We start from the raw sequence: 24,523 nt of genomic DNA on the forward strand, positions 1-24,523 counted from the left end.
GGAATGAATAATCTATTCAATGAAATAATATCAGAAAATTTTTAAATCTGAAGAATGAAGTGGAAAATCAAATACAAGGGGCTTATAGGATACCAAATGTACAAAATTACAACAGATTCACACCAATGCACATTATAATGAAAATACCTAACATGCAAAATAAAGATAGAATTTTAAATGCTGCAAGAAAAAAAATATAAAATTACATTCAGGGGTAAACCAATACGGATATCATTAGATTTCTCAACCCTGACCCTAAAAGCAGGAAGGGCCTGGAACAGCATTTTTCAAGCTCTGAAAGAAAATGGAAGCCAACCAAGAATCTTACACCCAGCAAAACTTACTTTCAGATTTGACAATGAAATAAAATCCTTCCATGATAAACAAAAGCTAAAAGAATTTACAAATAGAAAGCCAGCACTACAGAACATTCTCAGCAAAATATTCCATGAGGAAGAAATGAAAAACAACATTGTAAGTCAGCATAGGGAGGAACTACCCTAAAGGAATAATCAAATAAAGGAGAAACCAAGTCAAGTTTAAAACCAAAATTAAGCCGAAATGACTGGGAATACAAATCGTATCCCAATAATAACCCTAAATGTTAATGACATGAACTCATCATTCAAAAGACATAGAGTGGCAAATTGGATTAAAAAGACCAACAATATGCTGCCTTCAAGAGACTCATCTCATAGAAAAAAGATACCCACAGACTAAAGGTGAAAGGATAGAAAAAAACATACCATGCACATGAACTCAAAGAAAAAAAACAGGAGTATCTATCTTATTATCAGATAAAGTAGACTTCAAGTGAAAATTAGAAGAGATAAAGAAGGACAATTCATACTGCTTAATGGAAGCATAAATCAGCTAAACAACATTCATAAATATTTATGCAACAAACAATGGCTCATCCATGTACGTCAAACAAATCCTACTCAATACAGGAAACAGACCAAAACACAATAATGCAAATTGACTTTAACATACCTCTCTCACCACTGGACAGATCTTCCAAACAAAAATTGAACAAAGAAACAATAGATCTCAATAATACAATAGATAATTTAGACTTAACAGACATATATAGAATATTCCAACCAACGAAGAGTGAATACACTTTCTTCTCAGCAGCTCATGGATCCTTCTCTAAAACAGACATTATGTTATGCCGCAAAGCTACTGTTAGCAAATACAAGAAGATAGAGATTCTACCTTGTATTCTATCAAATCATAATGGAATGAAATTAGAAATCAATGACAAAATAAAAAACAGAAACTACTCCAAAACCTGGAGATTAAATAATATGCTACTGAATGAAGAATGGACAACAGAAGACATAAGGGGGGAAATAAAATTCTTAGAGGTAAACAAGAACAAACGTACAACATAACAAAATCTCTGGGACACGATGAAAGCAGTACTAAGAGGAAAATTCATTGCATGGAGCACAATCAATAAGAGAAGAAAAAGTCAACAAATAAACAACATAACATTACAGCTCAAAGCCCTAGAAAAAGAAGAACAGATCAACACCAAAAGTAGTAGAAGACAGGAAATAGTTAAAATCAGAGCTGAAATCAATGAAACTGAAACAAAAGAAACAATAGAAAAAAAATTGACAAAATAAAAAGTTGGTTCTTTGAAAAAATAAACAAAATCGATAAACCCTTAGCCACACTAACAAAGAGAAGGAGAAAGAAAAATTACTAAAATTCAGGATGAAAAAGGAAATATCACCACAGATACGATTGGAATACAAAACATAATTAGATGCTATTTTGAAAAATCTATGCTCCAACAAAATAGAAAATCTCGAAGACATCAACAGGTTTCTAGAGACATGTGATCCACTCAAACTGAATCAGGAGGACATACGCAATTTAGATAAATTTCAAACAATGAAATAGAAGAAGTCATCAAAAGCCTACCAACAAAGAAAAGTCTGGGACCAGATGGATTCTCAGTCCAGTTCTACAAGACCTTCAAAGAAGAGCTCATTTCAATACTCCTCAAAGTATTCCATGAATAGAAGAGAAGGGGACCCTTCCAAACTCATTCTATGAATCTAACATCACCCTGATACCAACCAGACAAAGACAGAACAAGAAAAGAAAATTTCAGACCAATATCCTTAATGAACATAGATGCAAAAATTCTCAACAAAATTTTAGCAAATTGCATACAAAAATATATTAAAAAGATAGTGCACCACGATCAAGTGGGTTTCATCCCAGGGATGCAAGGTTGGTTCAACCTCCAGAAATCAATAAATGTAATTCACCACATCAACAGACTTAAAGTTAAGAATCACATGATTATTTCAATAGATGCAGAAAAAGCATTTGATAAAATACAATATCCCTTCGTGCTCAAAACACTGGAAAAAATAGGGATAGTAGGAACATTCCTCAACATTGTAAAGGCTATCTATGCTAAATCCAAGGCCAATATCATTCTTAATGGAGAAAAACGGAAAGCATTCCCTCTAAAAACTGGAACAAGGCAGGGATGTCCTCTTTCATCACTTCTATTGAACATCATCCTTGAAACTCTAGACAGAGCAATTAGACAGACCAAAGAACAAAGGGATATGAATAGGAAATGAAGAACTTAAGCTATCCCTATTTGGCGATGACATGATTCTATATTTAGAGGAGTTGAAAATTCCACCAGAAAACTTCTACAACTCATAAATGAATTCCGTAAAGTAGCAGAATATAAAATCAATGCTCATAAATTTAAAGCATTTTTATTCATAAGTGATGAATCCTCTGAAAGAGAATTTAGGAAAACTACCCCATTCACAATAGCCTTGAAAAAATAAAATACTTGAGAATCATTCTAACAAAAGATATGAAAGACCTCTATGATGAAAACCACAGAACATTAAAGAAAGAAATTAAAGAAAACCTTAGAAGATGGAAAGATCACCCATGTTCTTGTATAGGTAGAATTAATATTGTCAAAATGGCCATACTACCAAATGTGCTATACGAATTCAACGCAATTCCAATTAAATCCCAATGATGTACCTCATATAAATAGAGCAGGCAATCATGAAATTCATTTGGAAGAATAAGAGACCCAGAATAGATAAAGCAATCCTTAGCAGGAAGAACAAAGCAGGAGGTATCACAATACTAGAACTTCAATTATTTTACAGAGCAATAGTAATAAAAACAGCATAGTATTGGCACCAAAATAGACAGGTAGATCAATGGTACAGAATAGAGGACACAGAGACAAACCCACATAAATACAGTTTTCTCATACTAGACAAAGGTGCCAAAAACATATAATGGAGAAAAGATAGTCTCTTGAACAAATGGTGCTGGGAAAACTGGAAATCCATATGCAGCAAAATTAAACTAAACCCCTATCTCTCACCCTGCACAAAATTCCACTCAAAATGGATCAAGAACCTTGGAATCAGACCAGAGACCCTGCACCTTATAGAAGAGAAAATAGGTCCAAATCTTTAACATGTCGGCTTAGGATCAGACTTCCTTAACAGGACTCACATAGCACAAGAAATAAAAGCAAGAATCAATAACTGAGATAGATTCAAACTAAAAAGCTTTTTCTCAGCAAAGGAAACTATCAATAATGTGAGGAGAGAGCCTACAGAATGGGAGAAAATCTTTGCCACACATACTTCAGATAGAGTACTAATCTCCACAATCTATAAAGAACTCAGAAAACTCTACACTAAGAATACAAATAACCCAGTCAATAAATGGGCTTAGGAAATGAACAGATACTTCACAGAAGATCTACAAGCAATCAACAGATATATGAAAAAATGTTCAACATCTCTAATAATAAGAGAAATGCAAATCAAAACTACACTAAGATTCCATCTCACCCCATTTAGAATGGCGATTATCAGGAATACAAGCAACAATAGGTGTTGGTGAGGATGTGGGGGAAAAGGTACACTCAAACATTGCTGGTGGGGTTGCAAATTAGTGCAGCCACTCTGGAAAGCAGCATGGAGATTCCTCAGAAAGCTTGGAATGGAACCACCATTTGACCCAGCTATCCCACTCCATGGCCTATACCCAAAGGACTTAAAATCAGCATACTGCAGTGATACAGGCACATCAAGGTTCATAGCTACTCATTTCACAATAGCTAGATTGTGGAACCATCCTAGATGCCCTTCAGTTGATGAATGGATAAAGAAACTGTGGTATATATACACAATGGAATATTACTCAGTCATAAAGAAGAATAAAATTATGGCATTTGCAGGCAAATGGATGCAGTTGGAGAATATCATGCTAAGTGAGATAAGAGAATCCCAAAAAACCAAAGGCCGGATGATCTCTCCAATATGGGGATGATGATACATAACGGGGGGTGGGAGGGAGGCAAGAATGGAGAAGGACAGATTTTATAGAGGAAAAAGAAAGGTGGGGAGGGGATGGGAGGAAGGAAAAATAACAGAATGAGACAAACATCATTACCCTATGTACATGTATGATTACACAAATGGTGAGACTCTACTTCATGTGCAACCACAGGAACAACAGTTGTATCCCATTTGTGTACAATGAATCTAAATAAATAAATAAATAAATGTTGTTTGACCTCTAAGAAACTGTTGTTCCAATTGAACAATTGTTACTGCTTGATAGTGTTATCTCAAATATTAAATAAAACAGTGAATATGCAAAAAAAAAAAAAACCTTCAGCAGCAGGACAAATCATAGATTTTCAAGAAACACGTCAAATTAATTAATGAGTCTATACAATAGTATTTTGAAATCTCTTCAGTAGGCACAAAATTTATAAACATGAATGTGACATGCTTACCCTCTTTAAATACTTAGGTTTAGAAGGAAATATAAAATTGTACATAAGGAAGAAGACAAAAGTTTTGTGGAAGATGTACACATATAGCCCACTTTAGAGTTGAAGTTTCTGATATGCATGCTGTGGGACATTGGTCTGTTCAAGAATTACACGTGTGAGGAGATACTGATTTAGATTTCCTATTTTCAGCAATAAGTATTTTTATATTAATCTTCTCACTTAAATACTGTTAGAAATTTTGGAATATATTTGGGAAAAATTGAAAATGATCCATCCTTCATGTGGGATTGCAGTCTGTGTTTACAACACCTGAGTGGTCCAGGGAGCCTCTATACTCAATTCATTTCAAGGAATCCTCAGTTATATATATTGCCAAATATCAAGTAGAGAAAAATGCAAATAATCTTTGTATCAATGTACCTTTATTCTTGACTTCAAAGAATCCTCACCAATAATTTTTAAGGGCATTTAACATGACATAACCTAGCATAACAGGAAATAAAGTACTCTGAGTAAGAATTAGAGGAAATAAAAGAGAATAGAAATGAACCCAAAACTTATTCAATTATAAGGATTATCAACCACAGATTATAAAACTATTGTGTTTACTAGAGAAAAGAAATAAAACAAAAACTAAAAAATACCTTCATGAACTAGGAAACTGAAAAATAATGGAGCAGATAAAATTATATCGAATGAAAATTTTACAAGTAAACAAATGACAGTTAAAAATTTAAAACTCTATACATAATAAGTAACAGATTAGACAACATTGATGAGAGAATTAGTGAACTGAATGACACACTGAAATGTAATAATCGTGAGGGTGAATTAGTCCCTTTTGTATTACTGTAACAAAGCATCTGATCCTGGGTTACGTTATAAATAAATTTATTTTGGCTCACAGTTCTGGAGCTACAGGCCTACAGGATCAATGACCTGAATCTGACAATGGTCTTATGGCTAGTAGAGTTCCTGAGGAGGCACAGGGCATCATAAGACAAGAGACGGTGTACATGTGTGTTTTCTGTCCTTTGCTTGGTTGCTTTCTTACAAAGTTACCCATATTTAATCTTGGGGGCTCTACTCTCATTACCTGAATCCTAATTACACCCCAAAGTTTCTACTTCTAATCACCATAGTCAGATTTGTTTTTACCCTCTTAATACCCCATGAGGGAGATTAAATTTCAACACATGAATCTTTGCAGGACACACTCAAACCATATCCAAACCATAGCAGTAAAAGAAGAAATATGGAAGAGAGTTTATGAGATGAGAAATACAGGAAAAATCATTCTTTGAGGCTCCTGATGAAGAGAAGACAGATTATGGATGAAGCTATATTTGAAAAAATAGTGACTGAGGTTTTTTTCAGAATTAATGGATCGATTTCTCTATCCTGTCCTGACCCTGCTTGCAAACATTTCCCTTCATTTACCCCAATGTGATAGCTAATCAATATTTTCTTTGTGCCAAGACTGGAAATATGTTGGAAAGCACTGTTTTGGGCAGGGGTTGGCAATAATTTTTTTCTATTAAAGTCTAGATAATAAATATTTTAGGATGTGTGGGTATTATGATTTCAGTTGTGACTCAGTTCTGCAGTTGTTGCATAAAAGTAGACACAGACATCACATAAACGGGCATGACTATATCTGATAAAACTTTATTTACAGAACCAGACAGTTGTCTGTACTTGTGCCACAGGCTGTAGTTTACCAATCCCTACGTTAGGGGGTTGAGGCGAGGGTTACTGTTTTACTCCCGATGTTAACCCTCACTATGCATGTTGAGGGAATTATGCAGCATTTCTTGAACTTTATAGCTTGTCCTAGTGGGCATAATGCATTGTTAATAATATTAAAGGCACTTAAGTAAACTTCACTTAAAATGGGTTATTTGTACACTAAGAAATTTAAGAATATGATTTTAGGATACTGGGCACTTAAGATTCAATGTCATAAAATTTATGATGTAATATGAAATATGATTGTAAAATTTTATGAAATGTTTTAAGGGATGAAAAGAAAAAATTTTCCCGAAGAAAGCTGAAACAAGTCATTTTGGATCATAATGGCTTCTTGAGAAAACACACAATAATTGATATCATGAAACTTCAAAAACTAAGGCATAGTATAATGCAGGAAATGGAAAAGTAAATCAAGCTTTATTCAGTTTTCCCCAATAGGCATTTAATTTTGTAGCCATATTTAAGGGAAATTAAGAGTTTTGTTTTGCTTTTTTACAGTACTTTCTGAAAAAGCATTGATTACTTTGCTAATAGAAACAAACCTGTTATCTATAGTAAACATCAATAGTAATCAATAACTCTTCTAAAGTTGGGTGTTATTATTTTGAACTACTATATATTTCACTTCTTTTGGAGAATGAGTAAATTTTATTTTAATTTATAAGGACCAGTGTTTGGATAAGGTAAATTCCTATGTTTTAATTTTTTTGGTATGAAAGCAATTAAGAGACAAAAAGAATAACAGAGTTATATATGATTAGAGAACCAATTAGATCTGAATGAGTAAATGAGTAATAGGAGGCTCTATGGGAATCCTGACATCTTGGATGCAAACTCCCAAAATTTATCTTAGCAATTTCTTCAGTTACATCCATACTGGTTCTGAATATACTCACTAAAGTAGGATTATACTGAATGCCAGCCAAAATGGATATTTCTTTTTTTCTTTCTTTCTTTTTTTTTTTTTTTTTTTTTTTTTTTTTTGATATGGATGATTGAACCCAAGGGTGCTTTACTAAACACTGAGCCACAGAACTAGTTCTTTTTTTTTTTTTTTTTTTTTTTTTTTTGAGACAGGGTCATGCTAAGTTGCTGAGGGCCTCACTAAATTCCTGATACTGGCTTTGAACTTGTGATCCTCCTGCCTCAGCCTTCTGAGCCACTGGGATTACAGCTGTGTACCACAGTAACTGACCAAAAGGTTACTTCCTACCATTCTAACTACAAAGAAGCCAACATGGTGTTAAGTACTGTCCTATAAATTTGAACATGTTGATACCTAGGGCATATATTGGATGAAGTTGCAAAATGAGTTGATTTGGAGATTGAAATCCTATGTTTGTCAAATAGTCTCATGATTTATTTTTAAATTATTAACTATCATAATGTCCTGAGTTATATTTTTATATTTTTGCAGACCAATATGTGTAAGAAAAATAATAAAATTAAAATTAAAATTAAATAGTTTTAAATTCTTGAAATTAAATACTTTTAAATTCTGTCTCTGGCTAATTGAATCACCAGGAAACTCTAGAAATAGTGGCTAATAGAATAATGGAATATTCTAATGGAATAATGGCTATAGATGTGCTGAATATTTTGAATACAGACTTTCTTCACTGCTGCCAAAAAATTAAAAAAAAAAAAAAAAAAAACCCCACAAAAAACCAAAAAATAAAAATGGCTCCATAGGTGACTGCAAGTCCATAAGAGATTCTTTCATACTCACCCTCTCAATCAATAAGACCATCACATTATTGTTTTAAGAGGTTAGAGGTTGTAGGTTTCCTTATTAACTGTTGTATAACGTGTCCAACAAAACCTTTTCCTTATGCTTTTTACTTTCTTTTCATATTAGCTTTCCCCAGTTTAAACAAAGCCTTATGAAAGTACCGTTTATTTGGTTTTTCCCTGGAGGGTAGAGATTGGCTATCTAATAACAGTAATATTGGTATAATTGCTTTGAATTTCTAAGAGAGAGCAGATCTCTCCGTGTGTGTGTGTGTGTGTGTGTGTGTGTGTGTATCTACCTAATGCCTAGGCATGTCAATCACCCAGAGAGCAAAGAGCAATCTCCCTAGAAGGATGGGATGAGGGTGGGTGTGAGCTTTATGTTTACCAGGTGTTATATTTTGAGATAAATGAAATGTAGACGTCTAATGAGAAGAATAAAAGAAGAGGCAGATGTTCTGGGTATGGAGAAAGAAAAGTTACAGAATGAAAGAAGAGGAATCACTTCAAAACAATGATTTAACTTTGAGATAAAAACAAGCCATTGTTAACCTTGGTCAAAATGTGAATATCCCATCTAATATCTAACCACAATAAATCTAATATCCTAACTGCAATAAATCAATTTGAAATGTAGAAAAATGGGAAAGTTCAGTTCCTAAAAGCTTTTGTTTTCAACTACAAGATAGACAAATTACAAATAAATTGATAAATTGTTTTGCAGTAGTTAAGCAATGATTACAAAGTTACAATGAAAGCATTAGCAATTAAAACTCTAAAAAATTTTTTTGAAAACAAACATGATACTTCATGGACCTGAGAGTATCAAATGGATGACACTGAAGTTCCATAGAGAAAGATTACGGGATAATTTAAAGAAGGATTATAGGCTTTTCAGGGAATGTAGTCACAATATATAATTCAATACTCTAAATCCAAATTTGGAGTAATTCAAAAAATGTGTAGATTATAAATCAGTCAAGAAATAACTTTATAAACATTTTAGAAAAAAAGTTTTAAAAGAAATATTCTTCCTACTAAATAAAACTGTTTTTGAAAGAAAACTATTATGCTTGTTTCATGGTTCACATATGATGAAGTATTTTTGGTGTTCTGTTAATTAGTGAACTAAAGCAAATCAAAATATGTTTTTAAATTGTCTAAAATTCTTGTGCATGGGAAGAGTGATTACCAGGGCAAAATATTACAGATACAAATAATAATATTTGTGTGTAATGGAATAGTATTGTAACAACTGAAGCATCATCCTGTCAAATATTAGGTTAATAATCGTTATAAATATTTATCAGCTGATAAAATAAAACAGAGATGGGAATAATTCTTCAATAGGAAGAATACCTGGGAAATAGGCAAACCATTTTTGCATAAAACTAGCTAATAAATATTTGTTAGATATGTGCCATAGGTAAGTCCGGAAGGCATTGCAAATGCAGTGGTAAATAGGAAAAATAAAGCATCTCTCTCTCTCTTTCTTTTCTTTTTCTTTTTTTTTTTTGGGGGGGGGGGCGGGTGGGTACCAGGGATTAAACCAGGGGCACTTAGCCATTGAGCCTTATCCCCAGCCCTGTTTTTCTATTTTATTTTGAGACAGGATCTCTCTAAGTTGCTTATGGTCTAGCTAAGTTGCTGAATCTGGCTCTGAACTTGTGATCCTCCTGCCTCAGCTTCCAATCACTGGGCTGCCCCCATGCCCAGTTTAAAGCATTTCTCTGATAATGCTTATTTTCTCGTGGCAGAGATAGACAGAAACTAAACAAATAAGAAAGTAGTAAAACCTGCTCTAAGAAAAATAGAATAGGAGGTTATGAAGAGAACAAGAGAGTAAGACTAAGGATTAAGTGGTCAGAGACATCTTGAAGGAGAAATGTGCAAGGAAGAACACAGAAACACAGATTACAGAGAAAAAAAGAAAATTAGAAACTACTTCAATAGTCCTTGGTTTAGAGAACTGGAACAATTATGATATATAATGAAGCCAGAAGAAAGAAAGGCATATAGATAATAAAACATAAAAATTTCTAATACATATCTTGAATTTAAAATTGAGATTATTAAATATTGTAAGTAGCATGACATGTTTGTAAAAATCATGTTTATATCTATGACCGTATACAAATGTCGGTGCATTGATGAATGTCAGAAATTATTCACAATAAAATATAAGAAAGAGTGACTTCAGGGATATGGATGGGTGTGGAGACCTAAGGTGGTGATGATCAACAAAGCCTTTTCCCTTACAGCAGGTTTTAAGGTTTTATAAGCAACATGTTTGTATGCGTTGCTTTTGTAATTAAAAATTAATTTTAAAAAATTTAACAAGGGAAAATTTGATCAACTGCGGGAAGGCATCCATGGCTCCTATGAGAACTGAGTGTAGAATATCTGGCCTCGGGAACTCACCATTCTATAATGACTGTTCTAGAATGCCTGAGTCGTGGTTATCCTGCAGTTAGCTCACCTATCAAGTGCAAATATAAGCATCTGATGTGGGAATGACCCGCTAGAGGCAAATGACTTGCTAACCTCCATCCCACATTGTTTTTCTCAAATGAGCTCCTACAGGTCCCTTTTGATCTTTACCACCATAAATAAAGCAAGTGTGGGCTACTTCCATTGTTAGAACCAGACCTTTCTGGAAGGCTTGATCAGTCATGCCTCTACTCTTAAGATAATTTTGTCTTCTGTCTTTATTTCTGATAAATAAATTTCAAAGTTTTTATTTCATATTCATTCCATCCCTCTGACAGGAACCCTTTACCTCACCGATGTGGGATGTGCAGTGAGAATAAACCAAACTCAAAACACAATTTCTAATTATAACTTTATTATTAAGATCTTTAATTATCATTTAAATCAGCTCTTATCTGAATTTTTAAAAAGTAGTATCATCTCTCCACTATTAACTATACTCGAAGGATCTACAATACTGACTAATACAAAACATGATTAGAACAGAAGAACAGATGTGAAAAGAAGAAATAAAGTTGTCTTAACCTTCACTGTTTAAAAACTCACCCAGAAAATTAATTTTAATGGTGAGGCAATCTAATAAAAAGTAAGATGGGACAGAATTTCTGTCACAGCAGAGAACTTTTTGATCACTTTTCAGATTCATCAAGGAAACTCGAACTACATTGATCTCCTGGCATTATCTGCTTTGAAACACAGCTAAACACATCTCTTCTTCCAGGTTAGTTTTCTTCAAGGACAAGTTGAAAGTTGAGTTTTGTAAAACTACACATGTTCTTTGTGATGGATAAGACTATGGTTAGGGAAAGTGAGTGCGGTTGATTCTGAAGATTAACACTGACCTCAAAGACCAATAGCTTTTTAATTTAACACTTTACCCAGTCTGTGAAAGGAAACTAATAGAAGGTAGGAAACGGAAGTGGGTCTTCTTATAGTATCATTTAAATAGCTCTGAAGGATTTGGGGAATAATTAACACTTTCCAGTTTGTATCAACATACAATCACGTTCTTTCTACTAAAAGATAATAAACTAAGTCAAAGTTACAGTTCATGGAGATATTTAAATAGCTATAATGAGTTTTTCTTTGAGCAGAAAATATTCAATCAGATTTTTATGACATTTTACTTTTTCCTGAGCTTTACAACGTACCAAGCAGCATCTTACGATATACCACCAAAGTCTTCTCTAGCTATTGGTAGAAACAGCAAAGCCTGGGAGAATATTACTACTATAAATTTCTCCATGAAATTTCAAAAAGAAGAAAATCAGGGAATTAATAAGGGCAACCAGCTCATCTTTACAGCAGAGCAAGTTGGGGATACCTTTATGGTACTAGGTTCCTAGAAGAAGAGGATCCCTAAGACATCAGAACCTATAGCAAGAAACTGCTTAATATTACTGATTTGTCATCCCCATGAAGACAATTGTAGTTTAAAATTATATCAGTATGCTAGGACTGAGAAGATTGTCAGCCAGTTTGCCCCTTTTCTATAAATTCTGAGGATCTCCCTCTTCTAGCCTCTGGTGAGAGGGAAGTAACTTCATAAAACCTCAGATGTAGAGCAAATCTCAGGAGAAGAACTCCAGAGAAAATTCTTGGAGAACACAGAATTCAACAGCATGGTGCTCTGACATCATAAACATGGTAGTGTTTACCTTAGAGATTAATTACCATGTGTCTCCCTTCCATTCAAAAGCAAAGAAAATAAAACAAAATAAACACTCTCACACCTCAAAGAAAAGATAAAAAAGAATCTGGAAGCCACACTAAATATGTAGGGTAATGAAGTCTAAGATTTAAATATGGATTTTTTTCTGCTTTATGAGACATTAAAATCTCTTAGAATTATCAATGAGATAAAAATGAGTTTGACCAGTTACATTGCAATTAGTTGTATTGGCAATTAAAAAACCATGGAAGAATTACTCATCCTATTTAGTACAATTATTTTCTTTTGTCTGCATGAATTTGCAAAATACATGAATAAAAATTAAATGATATCACTTAGTGTTTTATGAGAATACAATTTGGAAGAGCCATATAAATATTACTTGATTCTGATAATAGATGCAAGGTCATGCAAGTAACGTTTGGGCTAAATGACCATAGAGATTGCTGTTTTATTCTACAATGCTAAGCTGAATTACTAGGACAAGATATCAAAATAGCATTTGAGCTTCTATAATTCTAAAATCTCAGAGCTTTTAAAAGAGCCTTCATAGAATTCACAATGCAATGTGCTTTACACATTAGGTAATGCAATCCTTTCTTGAGAAGTAAGCTGATGGCATCATCACACACAAACACATTCATCATACTGTCTTGCAGATTCAGAGAGGAGAATGTTTTCTCTCTGTGCATAACTCACATCCTACTGGCTTATCATATTCCTGTTAACTAGCAGGCAGCTGGAATAATTTAATGTGCTTTGAATATTTAGTCCAAAATAATGTAAGAAAACATCTGTCACTTACGTTTTTGAGTCATCCCATAACACACAATAGGGATTCAAAGTACCCTAAAAATAAGCAGAGAAGGAATAAATATATTATGAATATACACATGAAAATTAAGGAATCATTTGAAATGATTATTTGAAATGCAAAGAGAACAGTGGATTTCTTATTTTGTGGTAAGATGCTTTCAAGATTCTACATCAATTTTTTCATGAGAAATTTGCATCTCCTTTCTCCTAGATTTGTTGACTCACCTTGTGAAATTCTATGAAACTAACACATTTATTTCAAATATAATCTGTATTTAGTTTTGTTAAAAATTTAAAGTGAAGCTACCATGTTTCAATGATTTCAACTTCATATTTATTTCTTTAAAATATTAACTTCTGGATTACTTTCTTTGGGAAACAAAGATATTGATAATATTTACATCACAGTAAAACATCCCATATTTTTTCTTGAGTTTCTTTTTTTATTAGTGCATAGTGATTATACAGAATTTCATCATGACATATTCATACAGGTACCTAACATATTTTGGTTATATTCACCCCACATTACCTTCTCTTACCCTACTTTTCTCCTCCCCCAATTCCCTTCCTCTTCTCTGATAGTTTCCCTTCTACTTTCATATCATCTTTTGTTTTCAATTTTCCACATATGAGAAAAAATGTGTGATATTCGTCTTCTGAGTCTGGCTTATTTCGGTTAACATGTTGATATCCAGTTTCATACATTTTCTTGCAAATGACATGTTTTATTATTTTTATAGTTGAATAATATTCCATTGTGTATATATACCACATTTTCTTTTCCTAATCATCTTTTGGTGGACACCTGAGCTGATTCCACCACTTGGCTATTGTGAATTGTGCCACGATAAACATGGAAAAGTAGGTATCTCTATAGTATGCTGACTTTAATTCCTCCAGGTATATACTGAGAAGTGTATACTTGGATCCAAGTGGTATACTTGGATCATATGTTACTTATATTTTTGTGTTTTTGAGGAACTGCCATACTGATGTCCACAGTGGCTGCACTAATTAACAATCCTATCAATAGTGTATAAGCTCTTTTTATCCCTGAATCCTCCCTAGCATTTATTTATTTATTTTTAATTCTCAATGATCCCCATTCTGACAGGAGTGGGACACAGTCTCCATGTGTTTTGGATTGGCATTCCCCTGAAGGCTAAAGAAAACATCCTGTATTATGGCACTTGCCAGCACCACTTCCGCTTCAGCCTCTAGTTGCTTCTTCCAAGAAAGATGTGATTGTATTAATTTTCCATTTCCAGAGAGTTGGTTGACATTCAGTATCCTCTTAATCAAGGAATAATATTTGGATCAGATTTTTAAAAAAATTTTAAGAAAAAAGTGCAAGATTTTTATTCTGCCGAATAATTTTGTGTTTAGTAGCCACCATGGCTTTCGGGATGAGTTTTCCACACTTGTCTAAGGTTGTATTGATGAGTCCTAATTTTCAGAAAGCGTTTTCTTCCTGTCTGCTTGCTTACATTCATTGGACCTTATTTTGCCTCTTGAAACTAACTTAATTCTTCCTTTAAACAAAATCTCAGATTTGTACATATTCCATCATACCCCGAAGAGTCTTCTGTTATCCATTAAACATATTCTGTTGGTTCAAATTCTTTTACCTTCCATGCACTTCACTTGGAGCATACACTTTTAAAGTTCATTTAAGGAAATCATCTTCTGTACCCAACCTGTGCAGAGAAGAGCAGTGCTACTGCCTATCCAATTTAGATGCCATATTCCCAACAATGCAAATTAAGATGACGTCAGATATTTGGTATTTGTATCCTGAGCTTAACAGGCATTACTCATACACAGCAGTCTTTTGGGAGCTTTTAAAATTCTGATTTTGGCATCCCACACAATTTACAATTGCTTCCAAGCTTTATGACATTACAGGATTAAAAACAAACATGATTATCTGTGTCCTCATCCAACCAAATCATTGATAAAAGTAATGAACAGGTCAGCACAGTTTAAAAATAACAGTCTCTAAGTCGGTCACTGGCTCCCTTCTACAAGTGGACTTACTCCACTGGTGCCACCAAGTTACAATCCAGTCCTTATATTTCGGCCTTGTATATAAACAGAAAACTACTGGAGAGTGTCTGGTAAAGCAACCTCTCCAAAAATCTAGGTGGTGTCTTTGTGATGTATGTGTTTCTAAGTGATATTGTCTGGATCCATGCTAAGAATTTGTTAGAAATATAAAGAAGCTTACTGATCTAGGTTTCATAAAACACATCCCAATCTCATTTATTGTTCATTTTAATTGGTGCATTTGACTAACTCCACTATTGTAGTATCACAACTATTCTCTAGGTCCTTCAAAGACCATATACCCAAGATTGCTTAGTTATCAAATGCTCATACTTCTATGCTATGCCCCGACAACAAAACATTCCCTTCCCTGAAATAAATCACAGTCCTATAGAAGTAATAAGAAACTCACATGAAATGATTATGTCACAGCACAAGAGAAATAGAAATATCAGTAGTCATAGTTTCTAACATAAAGGACAACAAATCTGTGCTAGTCTGAGAGCATTTCATGGAAGCAGTTTGTCCTTATCTTGCTCTTACAAAAGGTACAGATCTGGTGTTCACTGGATGAATAAGAGAATGGTTCTTCAAACTGGTATTTTCTTTTACTTTATGGGATCTTATTTAGTTTAACTGGATTTTCCATATAGCTTGTGACTTTTTGATAAACTTCAGCATAGCTAAAACACTGTGTCATGATGTTATGCTGTACTATCAAAGTTTTTCTTCAACAGGGTCCAGAGCATTATAGACAACAATATCCTTAGACAACAATATTCTTAGAATTCAATAACGAAGGGTTTGGGTGCACACATTTCATGAATTTAGAAACCAAATGCAGGTGAGGAATCTGAGATAAGAGAGCCTCTGAATCTAGTTCACTGATTTTGGTAATCTAAGAGTTAGATTAAGTTAAATCTCTACTTAAAACAATTAAGGATACTGCTTATATACTTATTATTTCATAAGTATTTTCATAACATTTTACTACAAAAACCCAGTAACATTAAAATATAAATATAATATAAACTAACTTTTTGGACACCTTTTCCTTTTGGCTCCCCTAAAAAATTTTGGATGAAAATGTAAAGATGAGAAATGCCTCTTGTATTCCACTTCGTCAACATTCAGTTTTATCCTCCACCTTCTTTACCCCTTACATCTCAGACTCCATTGCATGCTTCTCCCTCTTCCTGACCTTATGAAAATTCAAATTTCATTCACCTGAGAGTTATTATGAATTCCAAATGCACCATTCAATCTTGGGGTATACATACTGGGATGTGCACAACATCCTCTGTGGACATTTATCCTAGAACAGTCACAATGCCCAGGCTTGTGATATGAGGTAAGGTCTGTAAGTTAAACATTTGAAGTTTAGACAAATAAGTAGGACAAAAAAATAGAGAAATCTTAGTTCCTGGAAGACCAATTACTTAATAAGAATGGGAAATGGGAAATATAAAACAGAAACCAATGATGAATGAACTCTAAACTTAAAAAAATATACTGGCTAAATGGTTCTTCTAAGAAACTACTTGGAAAATATGTTACAAATTTTAGATACTTTTCTCAAAAGGACTGTGCTACGATATCTGTTATGAGGAATTTATAGGAAATCAATAACAGGGAATGGAGAGCCCCATGGAGAGCACTAACAAAATGGAAAGGCAGGAGTTAAAGGGAACTCAGAAAGCTGTGAACTTCAACTCTACAAACAGACTTAAGAAATATATCAAACTAAGAAAACACAAGGAGTCCGGTAAACAAGACAGATGGGTTAATGAAGATGAATTCACCAAGCTGTCAATACAATTGCCAATTGAAAGTATTAAAACTGCATGTGTTTGAAAACTTTTGGGAAAGATATGATCTTCTTGACAAACACTTTTTTTTGGCAAACCAATCTGCCTCTCTTGGCTCCATTCAAAATAGTATAGTCCAACTTGAATTAAAACATTTTAGTCATACCCTCTTAAGCACTTGAAAATGTACCATGGCCCCAATGCCCAATTACCATAAGTTGTTCTATGCACCACTTTTAAGCATCTTCATTATTTTCTGTTACTTCTCTCCTCGGTTTCAGCATCATCAAACCACAGTATTTACTGAATAGTAGAAAGTAGATCCAACTTTGTCAATGTCTTTCTGTGGGTGACTATTCCTTGGGTCTGTGTAATTTTTTAATTTTCTTATCTTAATAAAAATAGGGTATTTGGACATCCTTTTTAACTCTGGTTCTCAATAGTTCTACTATGATATTATTCATAATTAAATTTATTTTATTCTTTCAAAACTTTCTTCTAATTTTCCCCCACCATGGAACACTTTACCCTTGTGATGGTAAAACAAACAAAAACCCTCTCACAATGTACAGGATTTAGAAAACAGTTAGGAAGATGATTTAAAGGTCAAACATTTATTTATTTATTCATGCAAAAATCTTGTAGTAAACATCTATTACATTCCAGGCATCTTTCAAGGTACTTTGATACACAGTGGAAGTAATGCCACTTCAGTGAAGGGATAAGAGAGTGACAAAAACATTGACACATATGTAATTTGCTAGATGGTTATAGGTGCTATAACAAAAAGTAAACCACAGTGAGCAGCAAAGACCAGGGAAGTAGATCCATCCTGGGAAGGAATCACCACTATGCATTAATAATTTGAGCAGAGATCTGAGTGAAGTTGGTTATGGAAAAGAAAAAAGTTACAATAAAAGTAAATGAGGTCAAGTGTCTTTAAGTTTTCCCTCAGTGTTTTCAACTTTGAAATAAATTCAAATTCACATGCTACTTTAATCTTAATCATACACTTTCTATCTTCATAACGTTCAAACCATTTTCCCTGGCCTTACTCTAGAATCATCTGGGGTGGTGATAATAGTGTAGATTCCTTGGTTCCAGGAATTTTGAGATGCATGCTAAAAACAGAAATGTGCATTTTAATAACTCCTCCTTTCACCCTTCATAACTTTTATCTATATAGGGTTAGGAGAATCAGTGCTTGAGACATATGAAACAGAAATAACATGGTGAAGACATTTAAAATCTATTCATTTAGCAATTTTGAAATATACAATGCTTTAATATTTTACTCCAGTCACCATTCTGTGCAATAGATCACTAAAGCTTATCACTCCTGTCTTAATGATACTTTGTGAGGTGATGAATGTGCTAATTAGCCTGATTTAATCATTGCACAGTGTAAACACATACCAATACATCATTTTGTACTCCATAAATATGTACAATTGTTATTTGTCAATTAAAAATAAAATAAAAAGAGAAATAACATGCTTACCCTGCTTTATTCAACTTTTTAAAATTCTCAGTACTCATATACTGTAATAAATTACTAATTTGGAAACTTCATAACTTTTTTGAACTTTCATTGCCCTCTTGAAATAAAAATAACCTCTTGCCTGTGGAGACAAAGTAGGCAAATAGATAATAAAGTGTTTCAGGACATGAAGAAGGGCAGTGACTTCATCTCAACTATTTTAACATTTCCAGTGCTCTGAGTCAGATGTTCCAGGATGATTCTTTCTGTCACATCATCCAATGAATTGAGCACTGATGGGAGAAAGACCTGATGATATACCAGCTCTCCTTAATTTTCTAAATTTTAAACAATAAAGCATCACACACAAAAAATGACCCCTAGAGCCAGTGCTTAGTGTGTGCAAGAATGTAGGTTCAATCCCTAGTACCAAAAACAAAAACAAAAGACCCACTAGCTTTTGTTGCGCTTATCCTACCTTTGCTTTCCACTAAAATTGAATTGTTGGTATTATGTGCAATTGCACAAATAAATTTTGGAGAATTCTGGACAATAATTCCAATGTGACCAACCTGACCTGATCTACAAAAGATGAAGTCATACCCAGTTTATAATTTTAACACTAGTTAGAAAAGGACATTTTTTTAAAAAACATCTCAGGAATGCATGCTAGGCAAATAAGGCATTAGTAAATGTAAATTTTCCACAGTCAAATCTATGATAGGTTACTAAAAGCAGATCAGTGAAAAAGAACACTTGCAGGAGTATATCTTTTAACAGAAAAATAGTTCTAAAGTTCCTGAAAGTATTATACACCACCCAAGTGGATGATGTAGCTCAAAATGTGTTTGTTTAATGTTCTCCAAGGTTGTGGTAAATACTGTTCCATAGCATAGTTTTTGTTTGTTTGTTTGTTTTGTGGTGCTGGGGATCCAACCCAGGGCCTCACACATGCTAGACAAGCTTTCCACTGAGCCACATTCCTGTCTCAGTGGTTTAATATTTTCAATGAATTTTAAGAGCTAAGTCTAGGTCTCCCTCTCCATATATACATTTTTATTTTTGAGGAGATAGTTTTACTTGTATATGAAGTCTAATGGGCCTCAGTGATGATCTAATATTGTATTCTTACTTAGTAGGAGTTTGGAAGCATAGAATATTTGAATGGACTTGTGAGGATTCTATAGTAAAGCATCATATTACGAGTTAGTTAAACCAAGAATATAGAGAAGAAAGAGCTTGATTTAGCTATAGGTCAGTGATATAAAAACTATTGAAAAGAGAAATGCAGAATATTGTTTTATCTGGACAAATCATACTCATGTTACAATGTTCTTCTTAAGAAGATGGTGGTTATTTAATGAGACCATGAGGAGAGAGCATTCAGTAGACCACGTTACTAAGATGACACTATTTTTATGGATGAGATAACAGCTTGCTTCTCTAATTTCTGAGATGTATCATTAACCTGATTGTTCATTATTACCTGATGAATACTCTCTATTTTTCATGTGGGAAGCAGTAAAAAGTGGAATCATAATCAGGAGCTTTTAAAAATGTGTATCCTTCAAAAAGAGAATCATTGCTTCCACATCTATGTCTTAGAGAGGGTTATCCCTACAGGCTTACATCATTTCCAACAGTGGCTACACAGTCTTGTGCACCTCTCAGCAAAAAAATAGGTCTTTTTACAAACTGTCCAAGTATTTCCTATGAGTTGATGTAGCAAATATTTTCAATAAATTAATATCCATGTAGCATACCAGTTAGGTCTCTTCCCTTTACATTCAAGTATAATAATGTGTCCTAATAATAATAATCATATGAGTTTGTAGCAGAGATAGGGGCAGGCAGGGATGCTTTTCACTGCTATAGTCTACTAGCTGTCTGCAGAAAAGTTTCACTAAGTTTTTTCAGAAGCACAACATATCAGCAAGTATCAGGGTTCGGCTGGACATCTAGCACCTCATTCTGCACAGTCCTTCTTTTGGCTGCCTAGGCAATGCTGTCACACAATGTTCTCCGATTTCCCCTAACAGCCTACCACCACTTTACAAAGGGCAGCTCTCACTGCATGGTGATTCCTGTGATCAAGTTTCTGAAGTGCTACTAATAAAAATCAGGACAAAATACTTTCCAGTTGCTAGCTGCTTTTCATTGAATAATGTATTATCAGTATTATAGCACATTTGATTCAAAATAATACTACTGATATAGATTTATATATTATTTTCAGCATCTAAAATTTTTTTTGCATGCTCTAATTCAGGGTGCATTTAATTTTCTATTCTTGCTGTAAAAAATTACCACAAACGTAGCTGCATAGGACAACTCATTTTTTTTTTTTTAATCTCCCAGTTTCCATAGGTCAAAAGTCTAGAGAGTCCAAATGAGTCTCTACATAAGGGTTTCACCAGGTTGAAATTGAAGGGTTGGCAGAACTGCATTTCTTTCTGTAGAATCTGGAGATAAATCTGCTTACAGTTCCTTGTGGTTGCAGGACTGTAGCCCCTATTTCCTGGTTGACCAACTGGGGGTATTATCGGCTTTTAAGACTTTCTGTATCCCTTGGATTGTGGACCTCTTCTTTTTCTTCAAAGACAGCCAGGACTGGTTGAGACCTTACATTGCACCTTTTTGTTCACTACTGGGAAACATTCGGTACTTTCAATGGTTCAGTTATTTAAGCTGGACATACTCACATAATCCAGAAAAATTTCCCCATCTCAAAGTGCTTACCCTTACTTACATCACACAGGAGTTCCTTTTGACATGTCATACACATGTAGTACATTGTTTTTGATATGTAACATACCAAATGGACATGTAACATAACATAACATATTCACAGTTTCTGAGAGTTAGCATGTGGACGTATTTAAGGGGCTATTATTCTACATACCACAGAGGGGCTGATGAACTATTACCTGTGGACTAACTTTGGCCTGCTACCTATTCTCGTATAGAAAATTTTATTATGATAGAGCCACTTCCATCTGTTTATATACTACTGTCTCTGTGTGCTTTCACACTACAAGAGATAGTTGAGGACATGTGACAAATCATTAGGCTTTGATACTTAAAATATTTACTGTTTGACTCTTTACTGGAAAAAATTTTCAACCCTTACTCCAATGACTGCACAATTATTTGGAAGTCTTTATGGAAAATACCAATTATGTATTATGAATAAAAATAAACCAAATTTAAAGAGTGAGGAGATGCTTACTCAAGTTCAGGGATTTATGATAAAACAAAAAAATATATATAACTAGAGAACAATGACTATCCAAGTTTTAGCTATTAGCAGAGCCATCAATCTCTTTGTCTAGTTAACATTTCAAGACTTCCATAAAACACACCAAGAGCAGTAGGCATGAAAATCAGAAATCTCTACCAAATGGAAAAAAAGCTAGGGCACAAAAGTAATTTAAAAATCAAAGGACTACTAACCCCCTTTGTGAAAATTATGGGTGCATAGACTGGACTTTTAAAGTTTTGTCAAATGATTTTTAATTCTTCAGGCTCTTAAACTTTGATGTTCATGAAAAAACTCCCCGATAAATGCTGGAATTTCTTCACATTTTTCTCATGCTTAGCTAATAGTAGCAAACATTACACTCTCCACTCTGTTTTCTTCTATGATTACAGAGGCTTTGGATCATGATTAATTTTAGTTCACATATATAAGTCAGATTTCTTAATTTGTTAGTTTGATCCTGTTAGTATGTAAGCAAATAAAACAAAGAAAACAAAACTCACAAGTGAAAAATTCCCATGAGAATTTTTTTGAGTGTGCATGATCAATTTGAGAAATACAAATAAATCTGATGGGCTTTTCTCCCCAACCCTGAAAGACAGGAGTAACACCCTACTAGGACCATTAGAGTTGCTGCACAGAGGGGATTTTTTTTTTTTTTTTTTTAAAGGGCAAGTTTAGACTATAGGCCAGTATGCTTTGCTATATCTTTCCACTCAAAATAAAACTGTGTAAAAGACCTTTTATTAGGAAAAATAATGCATTTTCAGGCATGCAAAGATGATAAAGCAGAATATAACTAAAATTCATTTGTTTTCTATTCTTTTAACTCATCTTTAAATATGAGGATGTTATCCATTCTGGAAAGACACAGTAGGTCCAGACCTGTCAGACCTAGGGCATCCTTACAGTTGGTGTGTGTACATATGTGTGTGTGTGTACATACAGAGCTTTCCTATTGCACTTATTTAGGTCTCAATAATTATGTTCAACAAAATTATTTACTTTCCTTATGCATTGTAGATTCTACCAATTTATTAAGTGTTACTCTGAAAAACCCTTCAGTAATATGAAATGCAAAATTCTTTTCCTGGAAAAGGTAAATTTAATATTTCTTAAAAGCAAATGATTGCTGTAAGTAAGCACTAAGTATCAGAAACCCTGAGTTTATAGGTCATGACAATGAAGGCATAAGACTGAGAAACTGAACTAAGAATAGTGTCTTACTCATTAATGACTTATAAGCTGGTTAAAACTGCAACTGGCTTTGCTAAATGCAATTTGGAGTTGCAGGGTTCCATATTCTATTTCTTATTCCTACCAGTTCCCAAGGGCCTTATTATATTTAATATACTATAAAAGCTATTTGTTTAAAAGCTTTTTAAAAGAACACATTTCATTTAGAAAATGTTAATAGGCTTTACCCTAGACTCACTGTAACTTTGAATTCCCATTCTTCCTTTTTCTTCACATAGAAAATCTTATACAACAGATGTAGTTTGCAAGTTGTTATTCTTTCCTGAGCTCAGAAAAGTACAGAAAATACTTTTATTATAAGAAAATAGGTGAAAGTAGAGATATTTAGTATTAGGGACAATCATATCTAAAATAATTCAGTATCAAAGGCAATAAATACAGATAAAAAATGTAGCTTGTTTCAATCAATTTCAATCTTCACAGTTTAGTTAAGATTGTTGTATTTCACTGTAGACTTTTTTGGTGATCACTTCAATAAAATCAAACTGACATTAGTATAGAAAATGTCTTTCTAAAACTGGTAATAAATATTAAGTCAATCCCATACTTCTTACTTCAGTGAACAATACAGTGTTTTTCAAAAACTAATTTGGTCGAGAATATAAATGCAAATAAATTTATCATTAGAAATTAAAAACAGTAAAGCATGAAGGGCTGTCTATGCTGTACAGATGGTGCAGTGAATTTAAACTCCAGGGAATCCCAGCGAGGCTCCTTGTGTGACTGGAGTTGCAGTGGCCTCTGAGAGTAGGCACAGAGCATCGCTGCAGGTGAGGGGGAACTGAAGTAAGAACACTTGCATGTTTTCTTTCTCCAGCATAAACATTTCTTCTTCTTCTTCTTTCCTCATCCCGTTTTGTAAAGTATTTGTCTATATATTTTTAAATCTGGGGTCTTCCAGAGTGGAGAGAATATTCTTTTGGTGACTGGTCATTCACTTAGTCTTTTAAAATATTAAGGTAGAGAATTCATTTGAAGTGCCTCCATGATCATTATCTCATCCTTATATGCTGACTTTGACTCCCACTCCAGTATCTAGTTGGTGCTTAATAAAATCTGTTGAATGTTCACTTTGTGTTCCCACATTTAGAAATTTTTTTTGTACATGGTTTATTCTCTTTTATAAATTGGCTGTCAAAATACATTACCAAAAGAGAAAAGTTTGAGTCCAAGTTTAAATATATTCTTTACCAATAGTTTTATATTGAATTAAAGTAGAGACTGATCTATCAATACTATTTTTAGGTTACTATTTTCAAATTATCAAACAATTTTCCTCTAATTACATACTTCCAAAATTTTTTTATGCTTATTTAGGAAAATTCTGCAAATATTCATTTATAGATGTGTTTTCTGCCTAAAGAGCAATGTCTGCATTCTGACA

General features: G+C 33.6%; 1 protein-coding gene across 1 annotated transcript in view; it reads right to left on the minus strand.

The window, feature by feature from the left end:
- ADGRB3 (adhesion G protein-coupled receptor B3) overlaps positions 1 to 24,523 on the minus strand; it is a 684,429-nt gene that overhangs the window by 269,722 nt on the left and 390,184 nt on the right. Inside the window, 1 exon segment of the mRNA XM_079147374.1 lies at positions 13,276 to 13,319. Coding sequence (XP_079003500.1) covers positions 13,276 to 13,319 — 44 coding nt within the window.

Source organism: Sciurus vulgaris (assembly GCF_902686455.1).
Source record: "Sciurus vulgaris genome assembly, chromosome: 7".
Lineage (NCBI taxonomy): Eukaryota > Metazoa > Chordata > Mammalia > Rodentia > Sciuridae > Sciurus > Sciurus vulgaris.